Below are 18,242 nucleotides of genomic sequence, written 5' to 3' on the forward strand. Positions count from 1 at the left end.
AATTATGTTTTATAGGATCTCTGTTCAGATTAAATTAGAAGTCATGTGTAACTTGATTGCGGACCAAGGTTAATGGACTTAAGATCAATAGTCTCACAGGACAGGATTTAATTTATCCTAGATTACTTAAGGGAATGGGATAGTCATATATGAATCATTGATTAATGACTTCAATAACTAACTGCAATCAAAACCAATTCCTCAAGTGTTGGGGTATCCTATGTTTTGGTTACTTAAAATTGAGATGTGGGCCAGTGAGGTGGGGAAATCTGATTCTATAAGCAGGTGAACTTAAGTCCAGTTGTAGGAAGTTGGGAGTTTATGCCTTTATTTATGTAATTTTAAATGGTTGGAGTCAGGTACAAACTGAAAGACAATAGGCTGCAACAAAAAGTACAGACCTTTTTCTCAGATGGTCGGTTAAGATAAATCATCTTTAATAGCCAAGTACATTTGAAATGTCTGCAGACAGAAATACTTAACAGAGTGGATGCTGAATGGATGTTTCCCCTTGTGAGAGAGACCAGAACCAAGCGTCTCCCACTTACGATAGAGATGAGGACCGGTGTTCTCCGGCTGTTGGGATTCTCTGTTCCTGCCAGCAGCACACTCCCACCCATGGGTTTCCCAGCAGCATGGGATGGCTTCAATGGGAAATCCCACTGACCAGCAGCGGGAGTAGAAAATCCCACAGCCATCCAACAGCACGCCATTGAGAAACATGAGGCTGAGAGACCGGAGAGTCCACCCAAGATTTTTGATTTCTCTCCGAGGTTCATGGGTCTGTGGAACTCTCTACCCCAGAGAGTGGTAGATGCAGGGTCCTTGAATATTATAATGCAGAGGTAGATAGATTCTTGATTGGCAAGGGAATCAAAGGGTAGGCAGGATAGTGGTATTCAGACCAAAGTCAGTTCACCCATGAGCTTACTGGATAGTGGAGCAGGCTCAAAGGATCTATACTCCTGATCCTAATGTGTATCTTTGTGTGTATGTATTCTGGATGATGGAAAGTTGAAATAAAAACTTTGTTAAAAATACTGAACAGTAAAAAAAAAAAATGGGTGACACATTGGTTAGCACTGTTGCCTCACTGCAGGGACCCAGATTCCATTCTGGCTTCGGGTGACTGTCTGTGTTGTATTTACATTTTCTCTCCGTGTATGCGTAGGTTTCTTCCCACAGTCCAAAGGTGTGCAGGTTAGGTGGATTGGCCATGCTAAATTGCCCCTCAGTGGCCAAAAGGTTTGGTGGAGTTATGGGGATAGGGTGGAGGTGTGGGTTTAAGTAGGGTGCTCTTTCCTAGGGTCAGTGCAGATTCGCTGGGCCGAATGACCTCCTTCTGCACTGTAAGGATTCTATGCGTTCAAGCAGCATATGTGGATAGAAAAGAAGGCATTTCAAGTCGAGCTAACCTTTCATCAGGAGTGACTACCTATCTTGCTTCTGTCATGTTTTCTGAAAACCCATGCTAGCTATTCATCCCAAAAGCCTATGGTCTTTATCAAGGGAAGATAAAGGTCATCTGATTGTCTAAAAATAACTGTAACATTCAAAGAGGTGGTCAAAAAGGCAACTCTCTTAAAATAATTCACCAACCACTTTTGAACTGAATTTGATTCTCACATGTAAACATTGTGATGGGATTTTCGACATTGTAATAGCTGACCACACTTCAAACAAGGATCATCAGCTGTAAAGCATTTTGGGATTAGAACAAACATAAATAACAAGAGCGGGAAACGCCATGTGGCTTCTCGAGGCTGCTCCACCATTCAGTAAAACTAACTGAACCTTTACATCAACTCCACCTTTCTGCTCTATCCCTATAACCCCTAATTTCCTTATCGCCTGAAAATCTATCGATCTACATCTTGAATATATACTCACTGACTGAGAATCCCTAGCTCTCAAGGTAGAAAATTCCAATAATTCACAAATCTCTGAGTGAAGAAATTTCTCAGCTCCATCCAAAATGGGTCTGCAACCAGGGGGAAACAATAGTTGGATTTCTCCCTCTGATTTCCCATTCCTGCTGCAGTGAATGAAGTTTTGGCTTGGCATTAAATTCTCTGTTCTCGTTGGTGGTGGGGCAAACCCAGATTGGAGAATCCCAATCAATATCTCAGCATCTATCCTGTCAAGTTCTCAATAACTTTTATCAAGTTTTCAATAATTTCTTACGTCAATGAGATTACCTCTTATTCATCCTCTAGTCTAGATAGTTCTACTCAATCTCTCCTCACAGGACAGCCCTATCCTCCCAGGAATCAATCTAGCGAACCTTTGTTGCACTCCCTCTTCAACAAGTATATCCTTCCTTAGATAAAGGAGGCTAAAATTATACACGGTACCCCAGCTGTGGTTTCACCAAAGCCTCGTATTATTGCAACAAGACTTCCTCAGCCTTATACTCCAACTCTTTTGTATTAAAGTCTAATACCACTTGTCTTCCTAATTGCATGCTGACACCAATTTCTCTTGAAATACCATGGGTGGGATTCTCCGTCTCGCTAGCCAGCCAATGGGGTTTCCCATTGTGGGCAGCCTCACGCCGTCAGGAAATCCCCAGGCTGCCGGCGCAATGGAGAATCCCGATAGCGGAGAATTTAGCCCCATAACTTTGTGAGTTGTTGTGGGTTGTATGGAGCAAGCACAAGGTTTGAAATTGATGACGGCAGCCAGTACATCCAATTTCACTGTAGGACATACTTGGTGGCTGCACCAATGGCCAGCAGAAACAAATGTGATAGAAACTGGTTGAATCTTGCAATTTAGATTTAGTCCGTCCGTCCCTCTTCAATCACACCAATGCCCACCCACGTGAATCAGGTTCTGGAGTGTTTGCATGGCTACCTATAGTCTTCTTAAATTGTCAACCTTGGTTCAGTTGATTGCACTCTCCCCATATTGTAATCATGATAGTCCCATAAATGTTAGAGATAGATGATTCTATTCCAAAGTAAAGTAAAGCAAGGTCAGCACTTCAGAGGGGCTGGCACTTGGGGTGGGGGGTTTGGGCCTTCCGAACTTGTTGTATTATTACTGGACGGAGAAGATGTGAGGCTGGAGTAGGTATGCTGAGTTTAATGGGTAGAATGGAGGGGGTCAGGATTGATGGCGATTTGCCCCAGGGAAGTATTCAGGAAGTCCTGTGGTGGTTGCCACATTGAAGATTTAGAGGCAATTTCAACAGCACTTTAGGTTGGGAGGGGGGTTGAGGCTGATGCTGATTGAGGGGAATCATGGATTTAAGCTGGGGGGGGTGGGGGGGGCGTGGATGCAAGGTTTTGGGGATGGGAAGAGAGAGGGGTGAAGTCGGTGAAGGATTTATTTCTGAAGGGTGGTTTTCAAGCCTCGAGGAGTTGAGAGGTGTGCACTGTTTACTTGATATAAATATGCCGGTTAATAAGGTCACCATTCTTAATTCTAATTATGAGTATACTTTCAGAGTCGCCAGGTATCTCTCAATACCGCCACAAGATTCAACCCGAATACCGATCAAAGAGCCAATACACCAGTTAGTTAGTTCAAAGTCAATACTACTTTATTTACACACAGTAAGATCTACTCATGCACAATGATACTACAAGCTAAACTATCTCTATCACTAACACCTATACTTAACTTCGGGTGCCCACTTAGGTCAGAGGAACAATGGCCGTTGTTCGGATCTGAGGCTGTTGGGTTTGAAGAGGTAACAGGAGTACAGCTAAGGTAATCCGTCTGGTAGCGAGCGTTGAACTTGAACTTACTTGCTTCTGGTGGTGCTGGTGGAAGGGTCTCTCCGCTTGAGAGCCGAATCCAAGAGGCTGAATCTTTGTCGGGGGTTCCTTCTTATACTTGGAGGGGCTTTGCACGCTTTTAGGCCGGCCTTAAACTTGGTCCCAATTAATTGGGCAGCTTCTTGATCATTGTCATTGATCTAAACCTTGATCATGGGTGCCTTGATGGCTGGGTGTATCCTAAGTGGCCGTTGGCCTTGCTTTGTTTGTGTCTTTTGGTTCGGGTAGTGGCGCTGGTCGGTCTGGAACAGTATCGGCTACCTGAGCATTAGTCCTTTGTTCCCCGGAAATGGGCTATCAGTATGTAAATCGACTCAGAGTTTCGATTCCGTCTGCAAGCTGCCTTCCAAATATACATTCAGGCTTTGTTCCTGCTTGTTGCTTAGTTTTGTCCATATTTCCCTATAGGCTCTGCGAGTGTCGATTTTGTATACTGAAAGTGGCCATCCCAGATGGCTACAGAGGGATGTTTGGAGTTCTGTGTGAGGAAGGTTTTCGGTATATGCAGGTGCGCGACTTTGCTACAAAGGGTTTTCTGACCTTTCCGATAGTGTCTGCCTCCTCGATGTTGGAGCAGGTGCTTGTGGTAATGAGATTGGAGGGTGGGGGCCATCTCAGCGATTTATGAGAGGATTTTGGAGGTGGATAAGGCAGCTATGGAGGTGTTTTAAGCCAGGGGAGGAGTAGTTGGGGATGGTGCTGGAGGAGGAACTGTGGTGTGAGGCACTGTGGAAGGTGAATGCCTCAAACTTGTGCGCGAGGCTGGGATTGATACAGTTGAAGGTGGTGCACGGGGCGCATTTGATGCCGTCAAGCATGAGCCGGCTGTTTGACAGGGTAGAGGATACTTGTGAATGGTGTGGGAGGGGCCCGGCTGATCAAGTGCACATGTTCTGTTCCTGTCCAAAGTTGGAGAAATTTCAGAGGTTGTTTTTCAGCACCATGTTGGCAATCTTGCAAGTGAATTTGGAGGTGGGTCCCTTGGGGTCCATATTCAGGATGCCAGACCTGCCGGAGTTGCAACGGGGAGCGGGGGAAGATGTTCTAGCCTTCACCTCGTTGATCGCTCCTAGGTGTGTTCTGTTGGGGTAGAGGTCAACTTCTCCACCCTGTGCTTCGACAGGGCCGGGGGATCTAATGGAATTCTTGCATCTTGAGAAGGTGAAATATGCCCAAAGGGGACAAATGAGGGGTTACACAAGAGATGGGTTTGTTTATTTTGCATTTTGGAGAGCTAGTTACCATCAACTGTTGGGGGGGGGGGGGCGTTGGTGCAGAGTGTATTGTATTTGGGGGTGTAATGTTTTTGTTTTGTTTTGTAAAATATTAAAATGCAAAATATTTGAATAAAAATACTTTTTTTAAAAAGTAAAGTTGCAAAGCGGCGGGGTATACAACCAGTTCCAACTGGGACGATCCGAAAATGACAGTTCCCTTCTGGGCCAGCTTTTATCTGGAGAAATTAACCAGCCCCACTCGTCTTCCACGAGCCCCAAGGAGAAATCAATCGGCTTGTCACCTTGGGGTACAACATCCCTCCCCCCAAAGTACACAAGCCCCTCTGTCACACAGGGTGGAGGGGGACTCCTTCGCTCCGCCCGTGGTTGCACCTCTGGCGGTTGCAGGCTGAGTTGGGGGAATTGGGGAGCATCACTTCTGGGTCAATCGTCTGCGGGCGCCGTTGACCGCTCCCTGGTGAGACTGTCGTCTGAAATCATGGACGCTGGTATCTCCATGTCGGACCCCAAGTCTTCCACCTCGTACATCTCAGTGTCTGGGACCCTTGGGGGGGGGGGGGGGTTGTTGTTGCCCCTCGGCCCTTGAGTGACGGGCAGGAGGGTTGAAGGGCTAGCTCACCAACCAGGATTGGTCCTGATACCCTGCTTCGAAGGTGGTCTCTTTGCTTCTCACACCATCCACTCCCATGTTTTCACCATGTCCAGTCCTTTCCACCACGGTCCCAGGTATCCACCAGGTATTGTCTTCTAAGTTCTGGATATATACCATGTCCCTGGCCGAAAACCTCAGTCCTGCGCCTGCCAGTGCCATTCCGATCATTATGCGTGGGGTCGTATGGTCGCAGAATCAGAAACGTGCCAACCTCGCCTCCACAGATCCTATGGTCTGCTTCTTCATGCCCTTCTTGAACATCTGCACACCAACTCTGCTAGGCCGTTTAAAGAGTGGTGATATGCTTTAACCTGTTTTACTTCATGAAGTACGTGAACTCCATGCTTATAAAAGGGGTACCGTTATCCATGTCCAGGACCACTGCGATGCCATGGGTATTAAATGAGAGGTGCAACATCTTGATAGTAGCACTCAAAATGGTGGAGGACTTTTTTAAAATATAAATTTAGAGTACCCAATTCATTTATTCCAATTAAGGGTCAATTTAGCATCGCCAATCCACCTAGCCTGCACATCTTTGGGTTGTGGGGGCGAAACCCACGCAAACGTGGGGAGAATGTTCAAACCCCACACGGACAGTGACCCAGAGCCGGGATCGAACTTGGGACCTTGGCGCCGTGAGGCTGCAGGGCTAACCCACAGTGCCACTGTGCTGCCCTTCCGGTGGAGGACTTTTGATGGACGTCTAACTATTTGGAAAGGGCATCCACTATCAGCAGGAACATGAGCCTTGAAAAGGTCTGGCGAAGTCAGCATGCAAGTGTACTCAAGGTCAGCCTGGCCATCCCCAGAGGTGGAGGAGCGCTTCTGGTGGGAGCTTTTGATGTTCCTGACATACAGTTTATTGCTGCGCCATCCACTCGATGTCGTCATCCAGGCCTGGCCACCATACCGAGCTCCTGGCGAGCATCTTCATCTTTGATACTCCCGGGTGTCCATTGTGCAGGCCCTGTAATATAGATTTTCTGTCTTGTCTCAGAATCCAAACCGAGCTCCTCACAGGAGGATGCCGTCCTCCAAGCTTAGCTCTTGCTGCTTAGTCAGGAAAAACTGTAGCTCCAGAGACAGTTTTCCCCGCAGACCCCCCCGTGCAGGACAATATGGCGGAACTTCACCAAGGTCAGATCCATTGTGTCCATTCGTGAATTTGAGTGGTAGTGATTGGCAGGGTGTCTATAAAATTAACGGCCGATACGACTTAATCAATCACTGATGGAGATGGAGGTGGGTGGGGGGTTTGGCAACGGGAGTTGGCTCAAAGCATCCGCATGAGCGATCTGCATGCCTGGGCAATTCTCAAACACTTACCCGTATGCAACCAATAGTAGTGCCCAATGCTGTGTCTGGGCTAATGCTATTGGTGGAATTTCCCTGTCCTCTGAACAACCATAGCCATGGCTTGAGGTCCAATATGATCGTAAAACGTCATCCGTAAACATTGGTGGAATTTCTTCACTGCAAAAAAAACAGCCAGCCCTCCTCGATCTGAGCGTATTTGAGTTCTACGTTGGCCAAAGCCCGGGATGCATTAGCCTTTCCATCCCGTTGTCCATCTGGTGGGATAACAGTGCCCCAATTCCATATGGGGGGCATCACATGTGATCAAGAATAGCCTTGAAAGTGGTGACCATGAGCTGATTGGTCGCACATAATGTGGCTCCTGCTTGGAGGCTTTGGCTCTTTCTACCTGCTTAATGGGCGCTTTTGTTGTAGATTGTGCAAAATAACTGGTGGGAGTTGAATTGTCCTCCAAAGTGGAATGTCAGCGGGTTACCACACCCGGCAGAAACCGAATAAGGTGGTGGCTCCAGAGGTGGAGAATCTGCGTGGCGCAGTAACAGAGTCGGGAACATGGTGGAGTCAGGACCATCATGGTCGTCCACCCCACTGCCTGTGGAAAAGTTGATGGTGTTGAGCAAGGGGGAGCTCCGGCAGCATCGGCTGGAGATGCAAGAGAGCTGGTCCAAGGCGATTGAGGGAGCAGAGCCCCTCTTCGCAGGACTTTGGAGTGGGTGCAGAAGCGACTGGAATTGCAAGGTGCGACAATCCGTGAGGCGGAAAGGTTAATGGATCACAGTGATTGGATCGTGGAGTTGGAGGCAGAAGTGGCGATGTTAGAAGTGGCCAGTAAGGAGTTGAAGGTGAAGGTGGATGATCGGGAGAACCGGTCCAGGCCGCAGAATTTAAGAATCATGGGTCAGAGGGAGAGATGAAGGAAGCGAGTGCCATGGACCCATGTCAAAGATGTTTGTGAAGCTGGTTGACGAAGGGGTCTTCGAGAGGGCCCCGGAGCACACCGATCACTATGACAGAGGCTGAGAGCTGGGAAGCCACTGCGAGCGATGATAGTCTAAATGCATAAATTCCAGGAGAAGATTCTGAGATGGATGTAGATGCCGTGAGACTTCAGTTGGAAGGGTCAGTGGATCAGAATATATCAGGACATTGGGCTAACCTGACCAAGCGGTGGGCGGCTTTTAATCGGGCCAAAGCGTGGCTATTTCGTAACACGGTCCAGTGTAGGGTGTTGTACCCGGCCAAATTCTAGGTGACTTTTAAGGGGAAGGAACATTATTTTACAACGCCAGAGGAGATGAATGACTTTATTCGAGAGCATGGTTTGGAGGAGGGTTAATGGTGGGAATGTTTTGGTTGTTGATACGTTTGTCCAACGTTTACAAGTATTTTCTGGGGGCATGTTGGCCTTTTTGGCATTTCATTATGGTCGCTGGGGGTGGGGGGATGGTCCCGAGTCCTGGGTGTCTTTCTCCTGCTGGCAGGGGGAGGATGGGGGTTCGGCAGAGACTCTCCGTAGAGTGGAGGTGATGGATGGTAGCGGCAGTTCGGGCAATATGGATGGGGGCCTTTGTGTTGATCTCCAGGTAGGAGTTGCCACACTAACAGGGATGCTGGTGAACGGAAGCAGTGTGGGCGAGGGGGCTGTGATGGGTAGCAGAGAGAGGGGGTGAAGTGAAGTAGTTGGGAGGAAGTCAGAGTTGGAGGGGTGTGGGAGGTGGTTTGGGTTGGTGACGCAGGTAGCTCATTGGGTGGAGGAAGGAGAGAAAGGAGAGGGTGGCATTTTTGAGTGGGCCTGGACAGAGAAGGGGACTAGGGGCAGGGATAGTTTTGCATTAGATTAGGATGGCAGACCTGATGGGGGGTTCATGTAGTGATATCATGGTTGTGTTGTAATTCATCGACTGACCGCGAGGGGGTCTCACTAGTATATAAGTGAATGTTAAAGTCAGCTGCTCTCAGACAGGCTGGAGGAAGCTGAAGAGAGGTTGCTTGTGCATGATTTCAGTGTTATTCATCTATTGATTGTCTTGTATATTGTTTATCCACAGTTAATATTAATAAATTGTTCATAGCTCTAGCTACAAGTCTTCTTGTAATAAATCAGGCTATCCGACAAGAACATTACAGCTCAGAAACCCCCGATACGATAGTGACTTGGAATGTGTGGGGGTTGAATGGTCCAGTGACCATTCAATGCGTGGCTATTGGGGGTGGGGTGTGGACCCATGGATGTTTAGGCATCCAGGAGAGAGGGGGTTTTCCTACTTCACCCACGTGCACCGTGTATATTCCCATATAGATTTTTCAGTGGTGGGAGATCAGTGCTCCCGGCGATAGTGGGCGGCAGAATATGCGGCAGTCGTGTTCTCTGATCACGCGCTGCACTAAATGGGTGCAAGGCTTGGAACTCCTCAGTGGAGGATGGATTCGACATTGCTTCTACATATAAAATTCTGTGGTAAGGTGCCTTTGGTGATAAAGGAGTATGTGGAGTTCAACCAAAACGGGGAGGTCTCGTCCTCATTTTGGGAGGCATTGAAGGCAGTGGTGTGGGGGGGGGGGGGGGGGGGGGGGGGGAGGTGGGGGGGGGGGGAGGTGATATCATACAAAGTCCAAGGAGATAAGGTGGAGAGGGTGGAGAGACCTATGCTCTCTCCACCAACGGAGACCTCCGTTGGTGGGGCAGCAGTGGGCCAGCTCTGGAGATTAGGGGGGGTTCTGTATGAGCATGGGGAGAAGGATAGTCGCCGGTTAGCGCATCAGTTGAGACAACAAGCGACCACATGGGAGATACTGCAAGTGAGAGACTGGGGGGGGGGGGGGGTGCGATAGTGCCGAAGAAAATTAATGAGGCATTCAAGGCCTTCTACAGGGGGCTGTACATGTCCAAGCCCCAAAGGGGGAAGGCGGTGATGGGCCGGTGCTCCCGGAGGTGGGCTCGGACAGGAACTGAAGTCATCACTGGAACTACAAGAGGTAATGAAGTCAATTGGGTTGATGCAGTCGGGGACAGCGCAGGGGCCGGGTGGCTTCCTGGTATATTTTTACAAACAGTTTTTGGTGGAGTTGGCCCCACATCTTTTGAGGATGTTTAATGATTCATTGGGGATAAATGTGGGGAGCTGCTGGCCATGTTGTCTCAGGCATCGATTTCTTTAATCCAAAGGGGCAGCACATTGGTTAGCACTGTTGCTTCACAGCACCAGGGACCCGGGTTCGATTCCCTCTTGGGTCACTGTCTGTGTTAAGAGTCTGCATGTTCTCCCCGTGTCTGCGTGGGGTTCCTCTGGGTGCTCCGGTTTCCTCCCACAAGTTCTGAAAGACGTGCTTGTTAGGTGAATTGGACATTCTGAATTCTCCCTCTGTGTACCCGAAAAGGCGTCAAAATGTGGCGACTAGGGGATTTTTACATAAACTTCACTGCAGTGTTAATGTAAGCTGACTTGTGACACTAATAAAAATTATTATTATTAAGAAGGATAAGGAACCGGTGGAGTGTGTCACACAGGACCATCTCCCTTTTAAACACAGATGTGAAGATGTTGACTAGGCTGTTGGAGGGGTGTGTGCCGGTGGTGGTCTCTGAGGATAAGACTGGTTTTGTTAAAAGGCGACAGCTGTCAAGCAATATTAGAGGATTGTTGAATGTGGTTATGACTCTGTTGAAGGACAAGGTGCTGGACGTTATTGTGTACATGGATGCAGAGATGGCGTGATAGGGGAGAGTGGAGGTATCTGTCTGAGGTCCTGGGGAGGTTTGGGTTTGGGCCTACATTTATCTCCTGGGTATGGTTACTGTATGCTGCCCCCATGGTTAGTGTAAGGAGAAACTTGATGAGCTCAGGAGATTTCGGGCTCTATAGGGGCATAAGGCAGGGGTCCCCACTGTCCCTGCTGCTGTTTGCGCTGGCTAGCGAGCCTTTGGCCATTGCGCTTTGGGTATCAAGAGAGTGGTCGGGCAGTGAAAGAGGAGGCAGGGAGCATTGGGTCTCGCTATATGCAGATGACTTGCTACTGTAAATTTTGAATCTGTTGGAGTAGATGGATAAGATAATGGGCATATTCAGGATGTCTGGCATTTTTTGGAATACAAATTGAATGTTTCCCAGGAATGCCCAAGGAGGAATGCAAATTTGATTGCCCTGCCATTCATGCTGGCCAAAAACAGATTAGATATTTGGGTACTCAGGTGGCCCACGATGCATTAATGAAATTGGCCAGTTTGGTGGAGGGGGTTAAAGGGAATGTGAAGAGGTGGGTTGCCCTCCCACTGTCACCGGCGTGGAGAAGTCAGACAGTCAAGATGAATGTCCTTCCGAGGTTTCTGTTTTTCGGTCCTTCTCGATATTCCTGCCAAAGGCGTTCTTCTGGAAAGTGGACAAATTAATTCTGGCATCTGTAAGTGCAGGCAAAATGTTGTGGATTCGGAGGGGTTTTTTTTGCACAAGGAACAACGGGTGGGTGGGCGGGGTGAGAATCACAGATTCTCTCCTGCGGAGATAGACACGGCGTATTGGTGTTGGCAGAGGGAAGGGGTGGAGCGGGTTAGGAATCTATTTGTGGAAGGGAGGTTTGCAAGGTTGGGAGAGTTGCAGGAGAGATACGAGTTGCCGACAGGGAGTGAGTTCAAGTATATGTAGGTGCAGGACTTTGTGCGGAAGGAGCTACCCTCATTCCCTGAACTGTCGGAGCACACCTTGCTGGACAGGTTGTTAACACGTGTCCATATATTTTGGTCATGTCTGAGATTAGTGTGTTTTTGAACCTAGATTGTTGTGGTACTGTTGGAGAACGTGTGGGTGAGGGTGTTGCCTTTCCCGCTGGTAGCAATCTTCGGAGTGTTGGAGCTGATGGAGCTACTCGGTGGGGGAGGGGGGGGGGCAATGTTGTGGCCTTCGCCACGGATTGGCTGGTCTGTGTGAGTTCCCTCCGGATGCTCCGGTTTCCTCCCACAAATCCCGAAAGGCGTGCTGTTAAGTGAATTGAACATTCTGGATTCTCCCTCTGCACCCGAACAGGCACCGGAATGTGGTGACTAGGGGCTTTTCACAGTAACTTTAATGTAAACCAATTATGACAATAAAGATTTTTTTAAAAAGAGAGATTTACATGGCCCTTTTCAACTTAAGAGACGGTTCAGCTAACAATTTCCACTAGGTCGCATGGTATTGACTCCGCACACAAGGCGGTCCCTCAGCATCTCCGGTAGGGATGGCCCATAATTGAAGTGATCAGCTAGCTTGCCAAAACCTCGAACTCACTCCCCCTGGGTTCTCCAAGCCATATTGAACTGATACTTTCGCACAGTAACCAACAATTTGGGGTCATGGTGGTCTTCCACAAGTGCTACCAGTTTGTCAAAAGATTGGGAGTCTGGGGTGTAGAATAGGTCAGGCATTTGGTTAAGGTAAAAGCAGGGGCCCCACAGGCAGTCAGGCATATCACCTTTTGGAGGCCTATAATGGCGTTTGCCCTAAAAAAGTAACACATGGTCAACATCGTGGCGCAGTGGTTAGCACTGCTGCCTCACGGGCTGAGGGTCAGGGTTCAATCCTGGCCACGGGCCACTGTCTGTGTGGAGTTTGCACATTCTCTCCGTGTCTGTGTGGGTCTCACCCTCACAACCCAAAAAGATGTGCAGGGTAGGTGTATTGGCCACGCTTAATTAGAAAAAAAGTATTGAATACTCTAAATTAATTTTTCCAAAATAATGCATTTGCTCAGCGTACTGTGCCCAGTCTTCTATATTCACGTCAAAAGCATTGATCTCCTGAAGAGCAGCATTTTCAAATCTGTGCTAACCTTGCTCCTCTGAAACGAGATGTGGAGATGCCAGTGTTGGACTGGGGTGAGCACGGTAAGAGGTCTTACAACACCAGGTTAAAGTCCAACAGGTTTGTGTCAAACACTAGCTTTCGGAGCACTGCTTCTTCCTCAGGTGAATGGAGAGGTGTGATCCAGAAACATTTATATAGACAAAGTCAAAGATGCCAGACAATGCTTGGAATGCGAGCATTTGCGGGTAATCAAATCATTACAGATCCAGAGATAGGGGTAACCCCAGGTTAAAGAGGTGTAAATTGTCTCAAGCCAGGACAGTTGGTAGGATTTTGCAAGTCCAGGCCAGATGGTGGGGGATGAATGTAATGCGACATGAATCCAAGATCCCGGTTGAGGCCGCACTCATGCGTGCGGAACTTAGCTATATTGATTACCCACAAATGCTCGCATTCCAAGCATTGTCTGGCATCTTTGACTTTGTCTATATAAATGTTTCTGGAACACACCTCTCCATTCACCTGAGGAAGGAGCAGTGCTCCGAAAGCTCGTGTTTGAAACAAACCTGTTGGACTTTAACCTGGTGTTGTAAGACTTCTTACCGTGCTCTGAAACGAGATTCAGCCATGGTCTGGATGTCCAGCAGCATCACCTGTAGTTCCTTTTTGTCCTTGTCGCATGTATTGTAATCATGAGGAGTCACAAAAAGGTTAGAGACAGAGTACTTTATTCCAACGTAAAGGAAAGCGAAGCCACAAAGCGGCGGGGTTTATAACCAATCCCAACCAGGACCATTGGAAAAGATGCCAGTTCCCTTCTGGGCTGGGTTTTACCTGGGGAAATTAACAAACCCCGCCGTTGGGCTTCCGCCACTCAGTGGGGAAGCTCTGGGTTACAACACCCCATGAGGCAGAAGGTCACGGATCCAAATTCCACATTAGAGGTACGAGAACAAAATCCAGACTGGCACTTGCCGTGTATTTTACACCTGGAGGTTCAATCCCATTCTTTAGATATGATTTAACAGCAGAAAACAGTTAATACCGCAAAGAAACAAATACGAAACGTGAATGTTAAGCTATATTTACAGCATGATTTACAGGTCATCTCACATTTTCAGTTGTGATAAACTAATGATTATTTACAAGCGTGCAGATGGAAGAGTTTGAGACTGCAAAGCTAAAGTCCATTTGTGTCTTCTGCAAACCGTTGAGATGTCAAATAGGTGGGAAAAAACATCCAAAATTAGTCTTGTCCATCACATTCTTAAATTGGAACAGTAAGTAGAATGCATATCCATTTTGTCATCACTTGGTGGGGAATTGAAGGCAGTCCTGCGGGAAAGTGCATTCTTGATGTAGAAAGCCTGAATATTGTCGCACTTTCTGGGAGATGGCTATCTTTAAATGTTTGTAATGTTCTCTCAGATACTTTCTGAATAAAGTATATTTTTGTAATGTTTGTAATGTTCTCTCAGATACTTTCTGAATAAAGTATATTTTTGTAATGTTTGTAATGTTCTCTCAGATACTTTCTCAATAAAGTATATTTTTGTAAAAAAGGAAGGAAGTGCATTATCAATTGGAAGCCACAAGATCTTTGTGCCCCAGACCAACCATTCTTTGCTGAGTGAGATTACGGGCTGTTGATACTTCTATCAATACAATTATAGTTTTTAATGTTAAAATCATCCTCTCTGATCTCTGTACTCCTCCAACATTGGCCTTAAGCACCCCGAATTTGGGGCACACGGTGGCGCAGGTTCGATTCCGGCTCTGGGTCACTGTCCATGTGGAGTTTGCACATTCTCTCCGTGTTTGTGTGGGTTTTGCCCCCACAACCCAAAGATGTGCAGGTTAGGTGGATTGGCCATGCTAAATTGCCCCTTAATTGGAAAAAAATTATTGGGTACTCTAAATTTTAAAAAAAGCATCTCGGATTTAATCACTCCACCATTGGCAGCAGTACCTTCAGCTGCTTTGGCCCCAGGTTCTGTTTAAGAAGGTCATGGGTTCAAACTCCATCCCAGAGATTTGGACACATAATCTAGGCTAAGGGTGTAGTACTGAAGGAGTGCTGGACTGTTTTAATTTGCTGTCTTGAGGCGGAGACAGAAAACCAAGGCTCTAGTTGCAGAAATGAATTTAATAAATCTGGTAGTTTCTGGACCAACATCAGCAAACATCCATAAAATCTGTTTGTTTGTCAAGTTTTTAAAAACACTAACTGGATCACTAATGTACTTTAAGAAAGGAATCTGCCATCCTTAACTGGTCTAGCCTACATGTGACTCCAGATCCACCAATTAACTGCCCTCTGAAATGGCCTAGCAAGCCACTCAGTTCAGGGGCAATTAGGGATGGGTAACAAATGATGGCCTAGCCAGCAACACCCACATCCCATGAATGAATAAAAAAATCTAATATCCTTCAGGGAGAGAACCTGCCAAATGCCAAACCAACCCTGGTTTTGGCATACACATGACTCCTGTGCTGGATTATGTAGCTGACTTTGAATACCCTCAAAATAACAAAGGATAAACAACACATGGCCATCATCCAACATACAAATAAAAATCTTCCTAGTCTCTAGCTAGGCTGCAATCTGTTCCTGCTGCACTGACAAATGAAAATCATAATGAAAATCAAGAAGTGGTAGGCATTTCTGAGCATAAATATTGACATGTGTAATGATATCTAGTATATCATCTTTGCGGATGATCAGGTAGAATAGTGTGCATTAAAGCATCCAGCCACTAGATGGAGTAAGAGCACATCTCACAACCCACACGGTGGTCCACATGCTTTTGAAGTGAGTTAGGAGAGAGGGTTGGAGACAGTTGTGTTTTTCAGTAGTTCTGTGTATTGTAGTTATTTGATCTAATACTTAGCTTTCTCGGCATACTTAAGAATTCACAATTTATAGTGCAGTGTAAATAAATTGACTTTGGTTTCGTACAAAGTCTGCATATTCTTTGTAGCAATTAATTTAAACAAAGAACATCACAACATGCTCATTTAGCTCTCTGAAAACTCATTAACTGACTACTTTATAGTTTCGAAGTGATATCTTCACACTTGTGTCTACACATTAGATACAATGGACAAATGTTGCGCATAATCATCAGTAAGTTGATCGTCAGGCAATAAAATACACCATGGCAGAGGTAACCCCAAGTAAGAAATAGTGTCCCCCACAGACAGCTGAACCTGTTAAGAAATGGAATTAGCAGAAAAATGGTATTAGAAACAAAAGACACATTAACCACTGCCACACAGAAATGTATCCTTCAGAATAATAATTTCACAATTCTAGTACTTTGATTCTTTTAATACCCAAAATCAATTTATATTTCATAATCCCAGAATCTTATAAACACAGTCAAGGTGGTCATTTGACTCAGTGGGTCTGTGCTGAGTCGTTCAGCAAACACCACTCCCCCTGCCTTTTCCCTATTTAAGTATACATCCAATTCTTCTTTGAAAGCTACTGTTGAATTTACTTCCATCACCCTTGTAGGTAATGCGTTCCAGATCATATCTGTTCATTTTATAAAACCATTAGCTGTTGATGGAGGCTCCAACAACAACTTAGATTCATATGGTACATTTAAATGTAATAAAATGTTACAGGGCATAATCACGCAAACGTTGACACCAAGCCAATAACAAAAAGGAGAAACATTAGGGCTGGTGATGACCAATGGTGATCAAGAGCTTGGTCAGAGAGGTGGGCTTTAAGAAGCATTTTAAAGAAGGGGAGAGATGTGGAGAGATTTTGTGTGGGAATATCAGAATTTAGGGTAGATTAAAGGCACAGTCATCAATAGTGGAGCAATGGCTGTCGGCCATGTGCAAAAGGCTAAAATTGGAAGGACACATTTAAAAACTTTTTTAGAGTACCCAATTCTTTTTTTTTTCCAATTAAGGGGCAACTTAGCGTGGCCAATTCACCTATCCGACACAAGCTATTGGGTTGTGGGGGTGAAACCCACGCAGACACGGGGAGAATGTACAAACTCCACACGGACAGTGACCCAGGGCCGGGATCGAACCCGGGTCCTCGGCATCGTGAGGCAGCAGTGCTAACCACTGCTGTCACCGTGCTGTCCAGAAGGACACATATATCTCAAGAGGGTTGGCGGGCTGGAGGAGATTACAGAGATAAGGAGAGAGAAGGTAATGGAGCAATGGTACATAAAGGAGTAGACATTAAAGTGAAGAAACAATTAAAGTGGAGGCATTGCCATACCAGGAGCCAATGTAGGTCAGTGAGCACAGAAGAGTGATGGATGAATGGACTTGGTGCAAGTTAAGAGATAGGCTGCAGAGCTTTGGAAATTAACTTCAATTATGAGCCTGTTTTGTGCCTGTAGACACGTGAACATAGCTGACAATAAGTTCAGAAGTATCAGAAAGATGCGCACACAGCAGGATATTTACAGTTCAGCTCAGACAGAGTTACACACTCACCATCTATGGTTGGGGAAATAGAGGGCGGCATCTCAGTTAAACCAGCTCCACTCACTGCTGCCTGCAGGCTGGAAATCTGTTTTGGGCTCAGTGCAGCTTTCTGGGACTCTGTGACAACTGCTGCATTCTCAGGTCCGAGGCTTGCGAGCTGCCTCGGGGAAAATTCCTATAATAAAAGCCACACATAAATTACTGGTATGTTGATCGTGAATTAAAATTCAGCCGTGGCTCAGTGGGTCTTGTTTCTGAGTCAGACGATTGTGTGTTCCACAAATGTTGGGGAGGGTTTAAACTAATGTGGCAGGGGGATGGGAACCGATGCAGGAAGTTGGAAGGTAGTAAAACAGGGACAGAAACAAAATGCAGTAAGGGGGAAAGTGTAAGGCAGAGAAGCCATAGTCAAAAATCAAAAAGGGCGACAGTACAAGGTACAGTGACTGAGGGGAGCTCAGTGAATAGGCCCAGTAATACTAAAAGGAATAAAACAGGAAGTAAAAACATTAATGATAAGCAACGCGGCAGGTTGTTACATGAAGATATGGGTTCAACGACAAGGAAAATTAGGAGAAAAGGGAAGAGGAAATATAACTTAGGAGAGGTTACTGATCGAGATGTTAAGATTCAAAACATGTAAAAAAAAACAACATTAGTGTACTTTACCTGAATGCTCGTGGTATTCGGAATAAAGTAAATGAGTTGATGGCGCAAATCATCGTGAATGACTATGATTTAGTGGCCATTACTGAAACATGGTTAAAGGATGGTCACGACTGGGAGTTAAATATCCGAGGGTATCAAACTATTCAGAAGGACAGAGTGGATGGTAAGGGAGGTGGTGTAGCTGTTATTTAAGGATGACATCCGGGGAATAGTAAGGGATGACATCGGTGCTATGGAGGATGAGGTTGAATCCATTTGGGTGGAAATCAGGAATAGTAAGGCGAAAAAGTCACTGATAGGAGTAGTCTATAGGCCACCAAATAGTAACATTATGGTG

At 46.3% G+C, this 18,242-nt stretch overlaps 1 protein-coding gene across 1 annotated transcript in view; it reads right to left on the reverse strand.

The window, feature by feature from the left end:
- Positions 1 to 14,638: 14,638 nt before the first annotated feature.
- Positions 14,639 to 18,242, reverse strand: part of LOC119978942 (otoancorin-like) — a 59,739-nt gene continuing 56,135 nt past the window's right edge. Inside the window, exons 26-27 of the mRNA XM_038820889.1 lie at positions 17,246 to 17,411; positions 14,639 to 15,982 (exon numbers count right to left, since the gene is read on the reverse strand). Of these exons, the coding sequence (XP_038676817.1) occupies positions 15,912 to 15,982; positions 17,246 to 17,411 (237 nt within the window). The 3' untranslated portion in view covers positions 14,639 to 15,911. The remainder of the gene's footprint in view (positions 15,983 to 17,245; positions 17,412 to 18,242) is intronic.

This window comes from Scyliorhinus canicula, chromosome 15, assembly GCF_902713615.1.
Source record: "Scyliorhinus canicula chromosome 15, sScyCan1.1, whole genome shotgun sequence".
Taxonomy (NCBI): domain Eukaryota; kingdom Metazoa; phylum Chordata; class Chondrichthyes; order Carcharhiniformes; family Scyliorhinidae; genus Scyliorhinus; species Scyliorhinus canicula.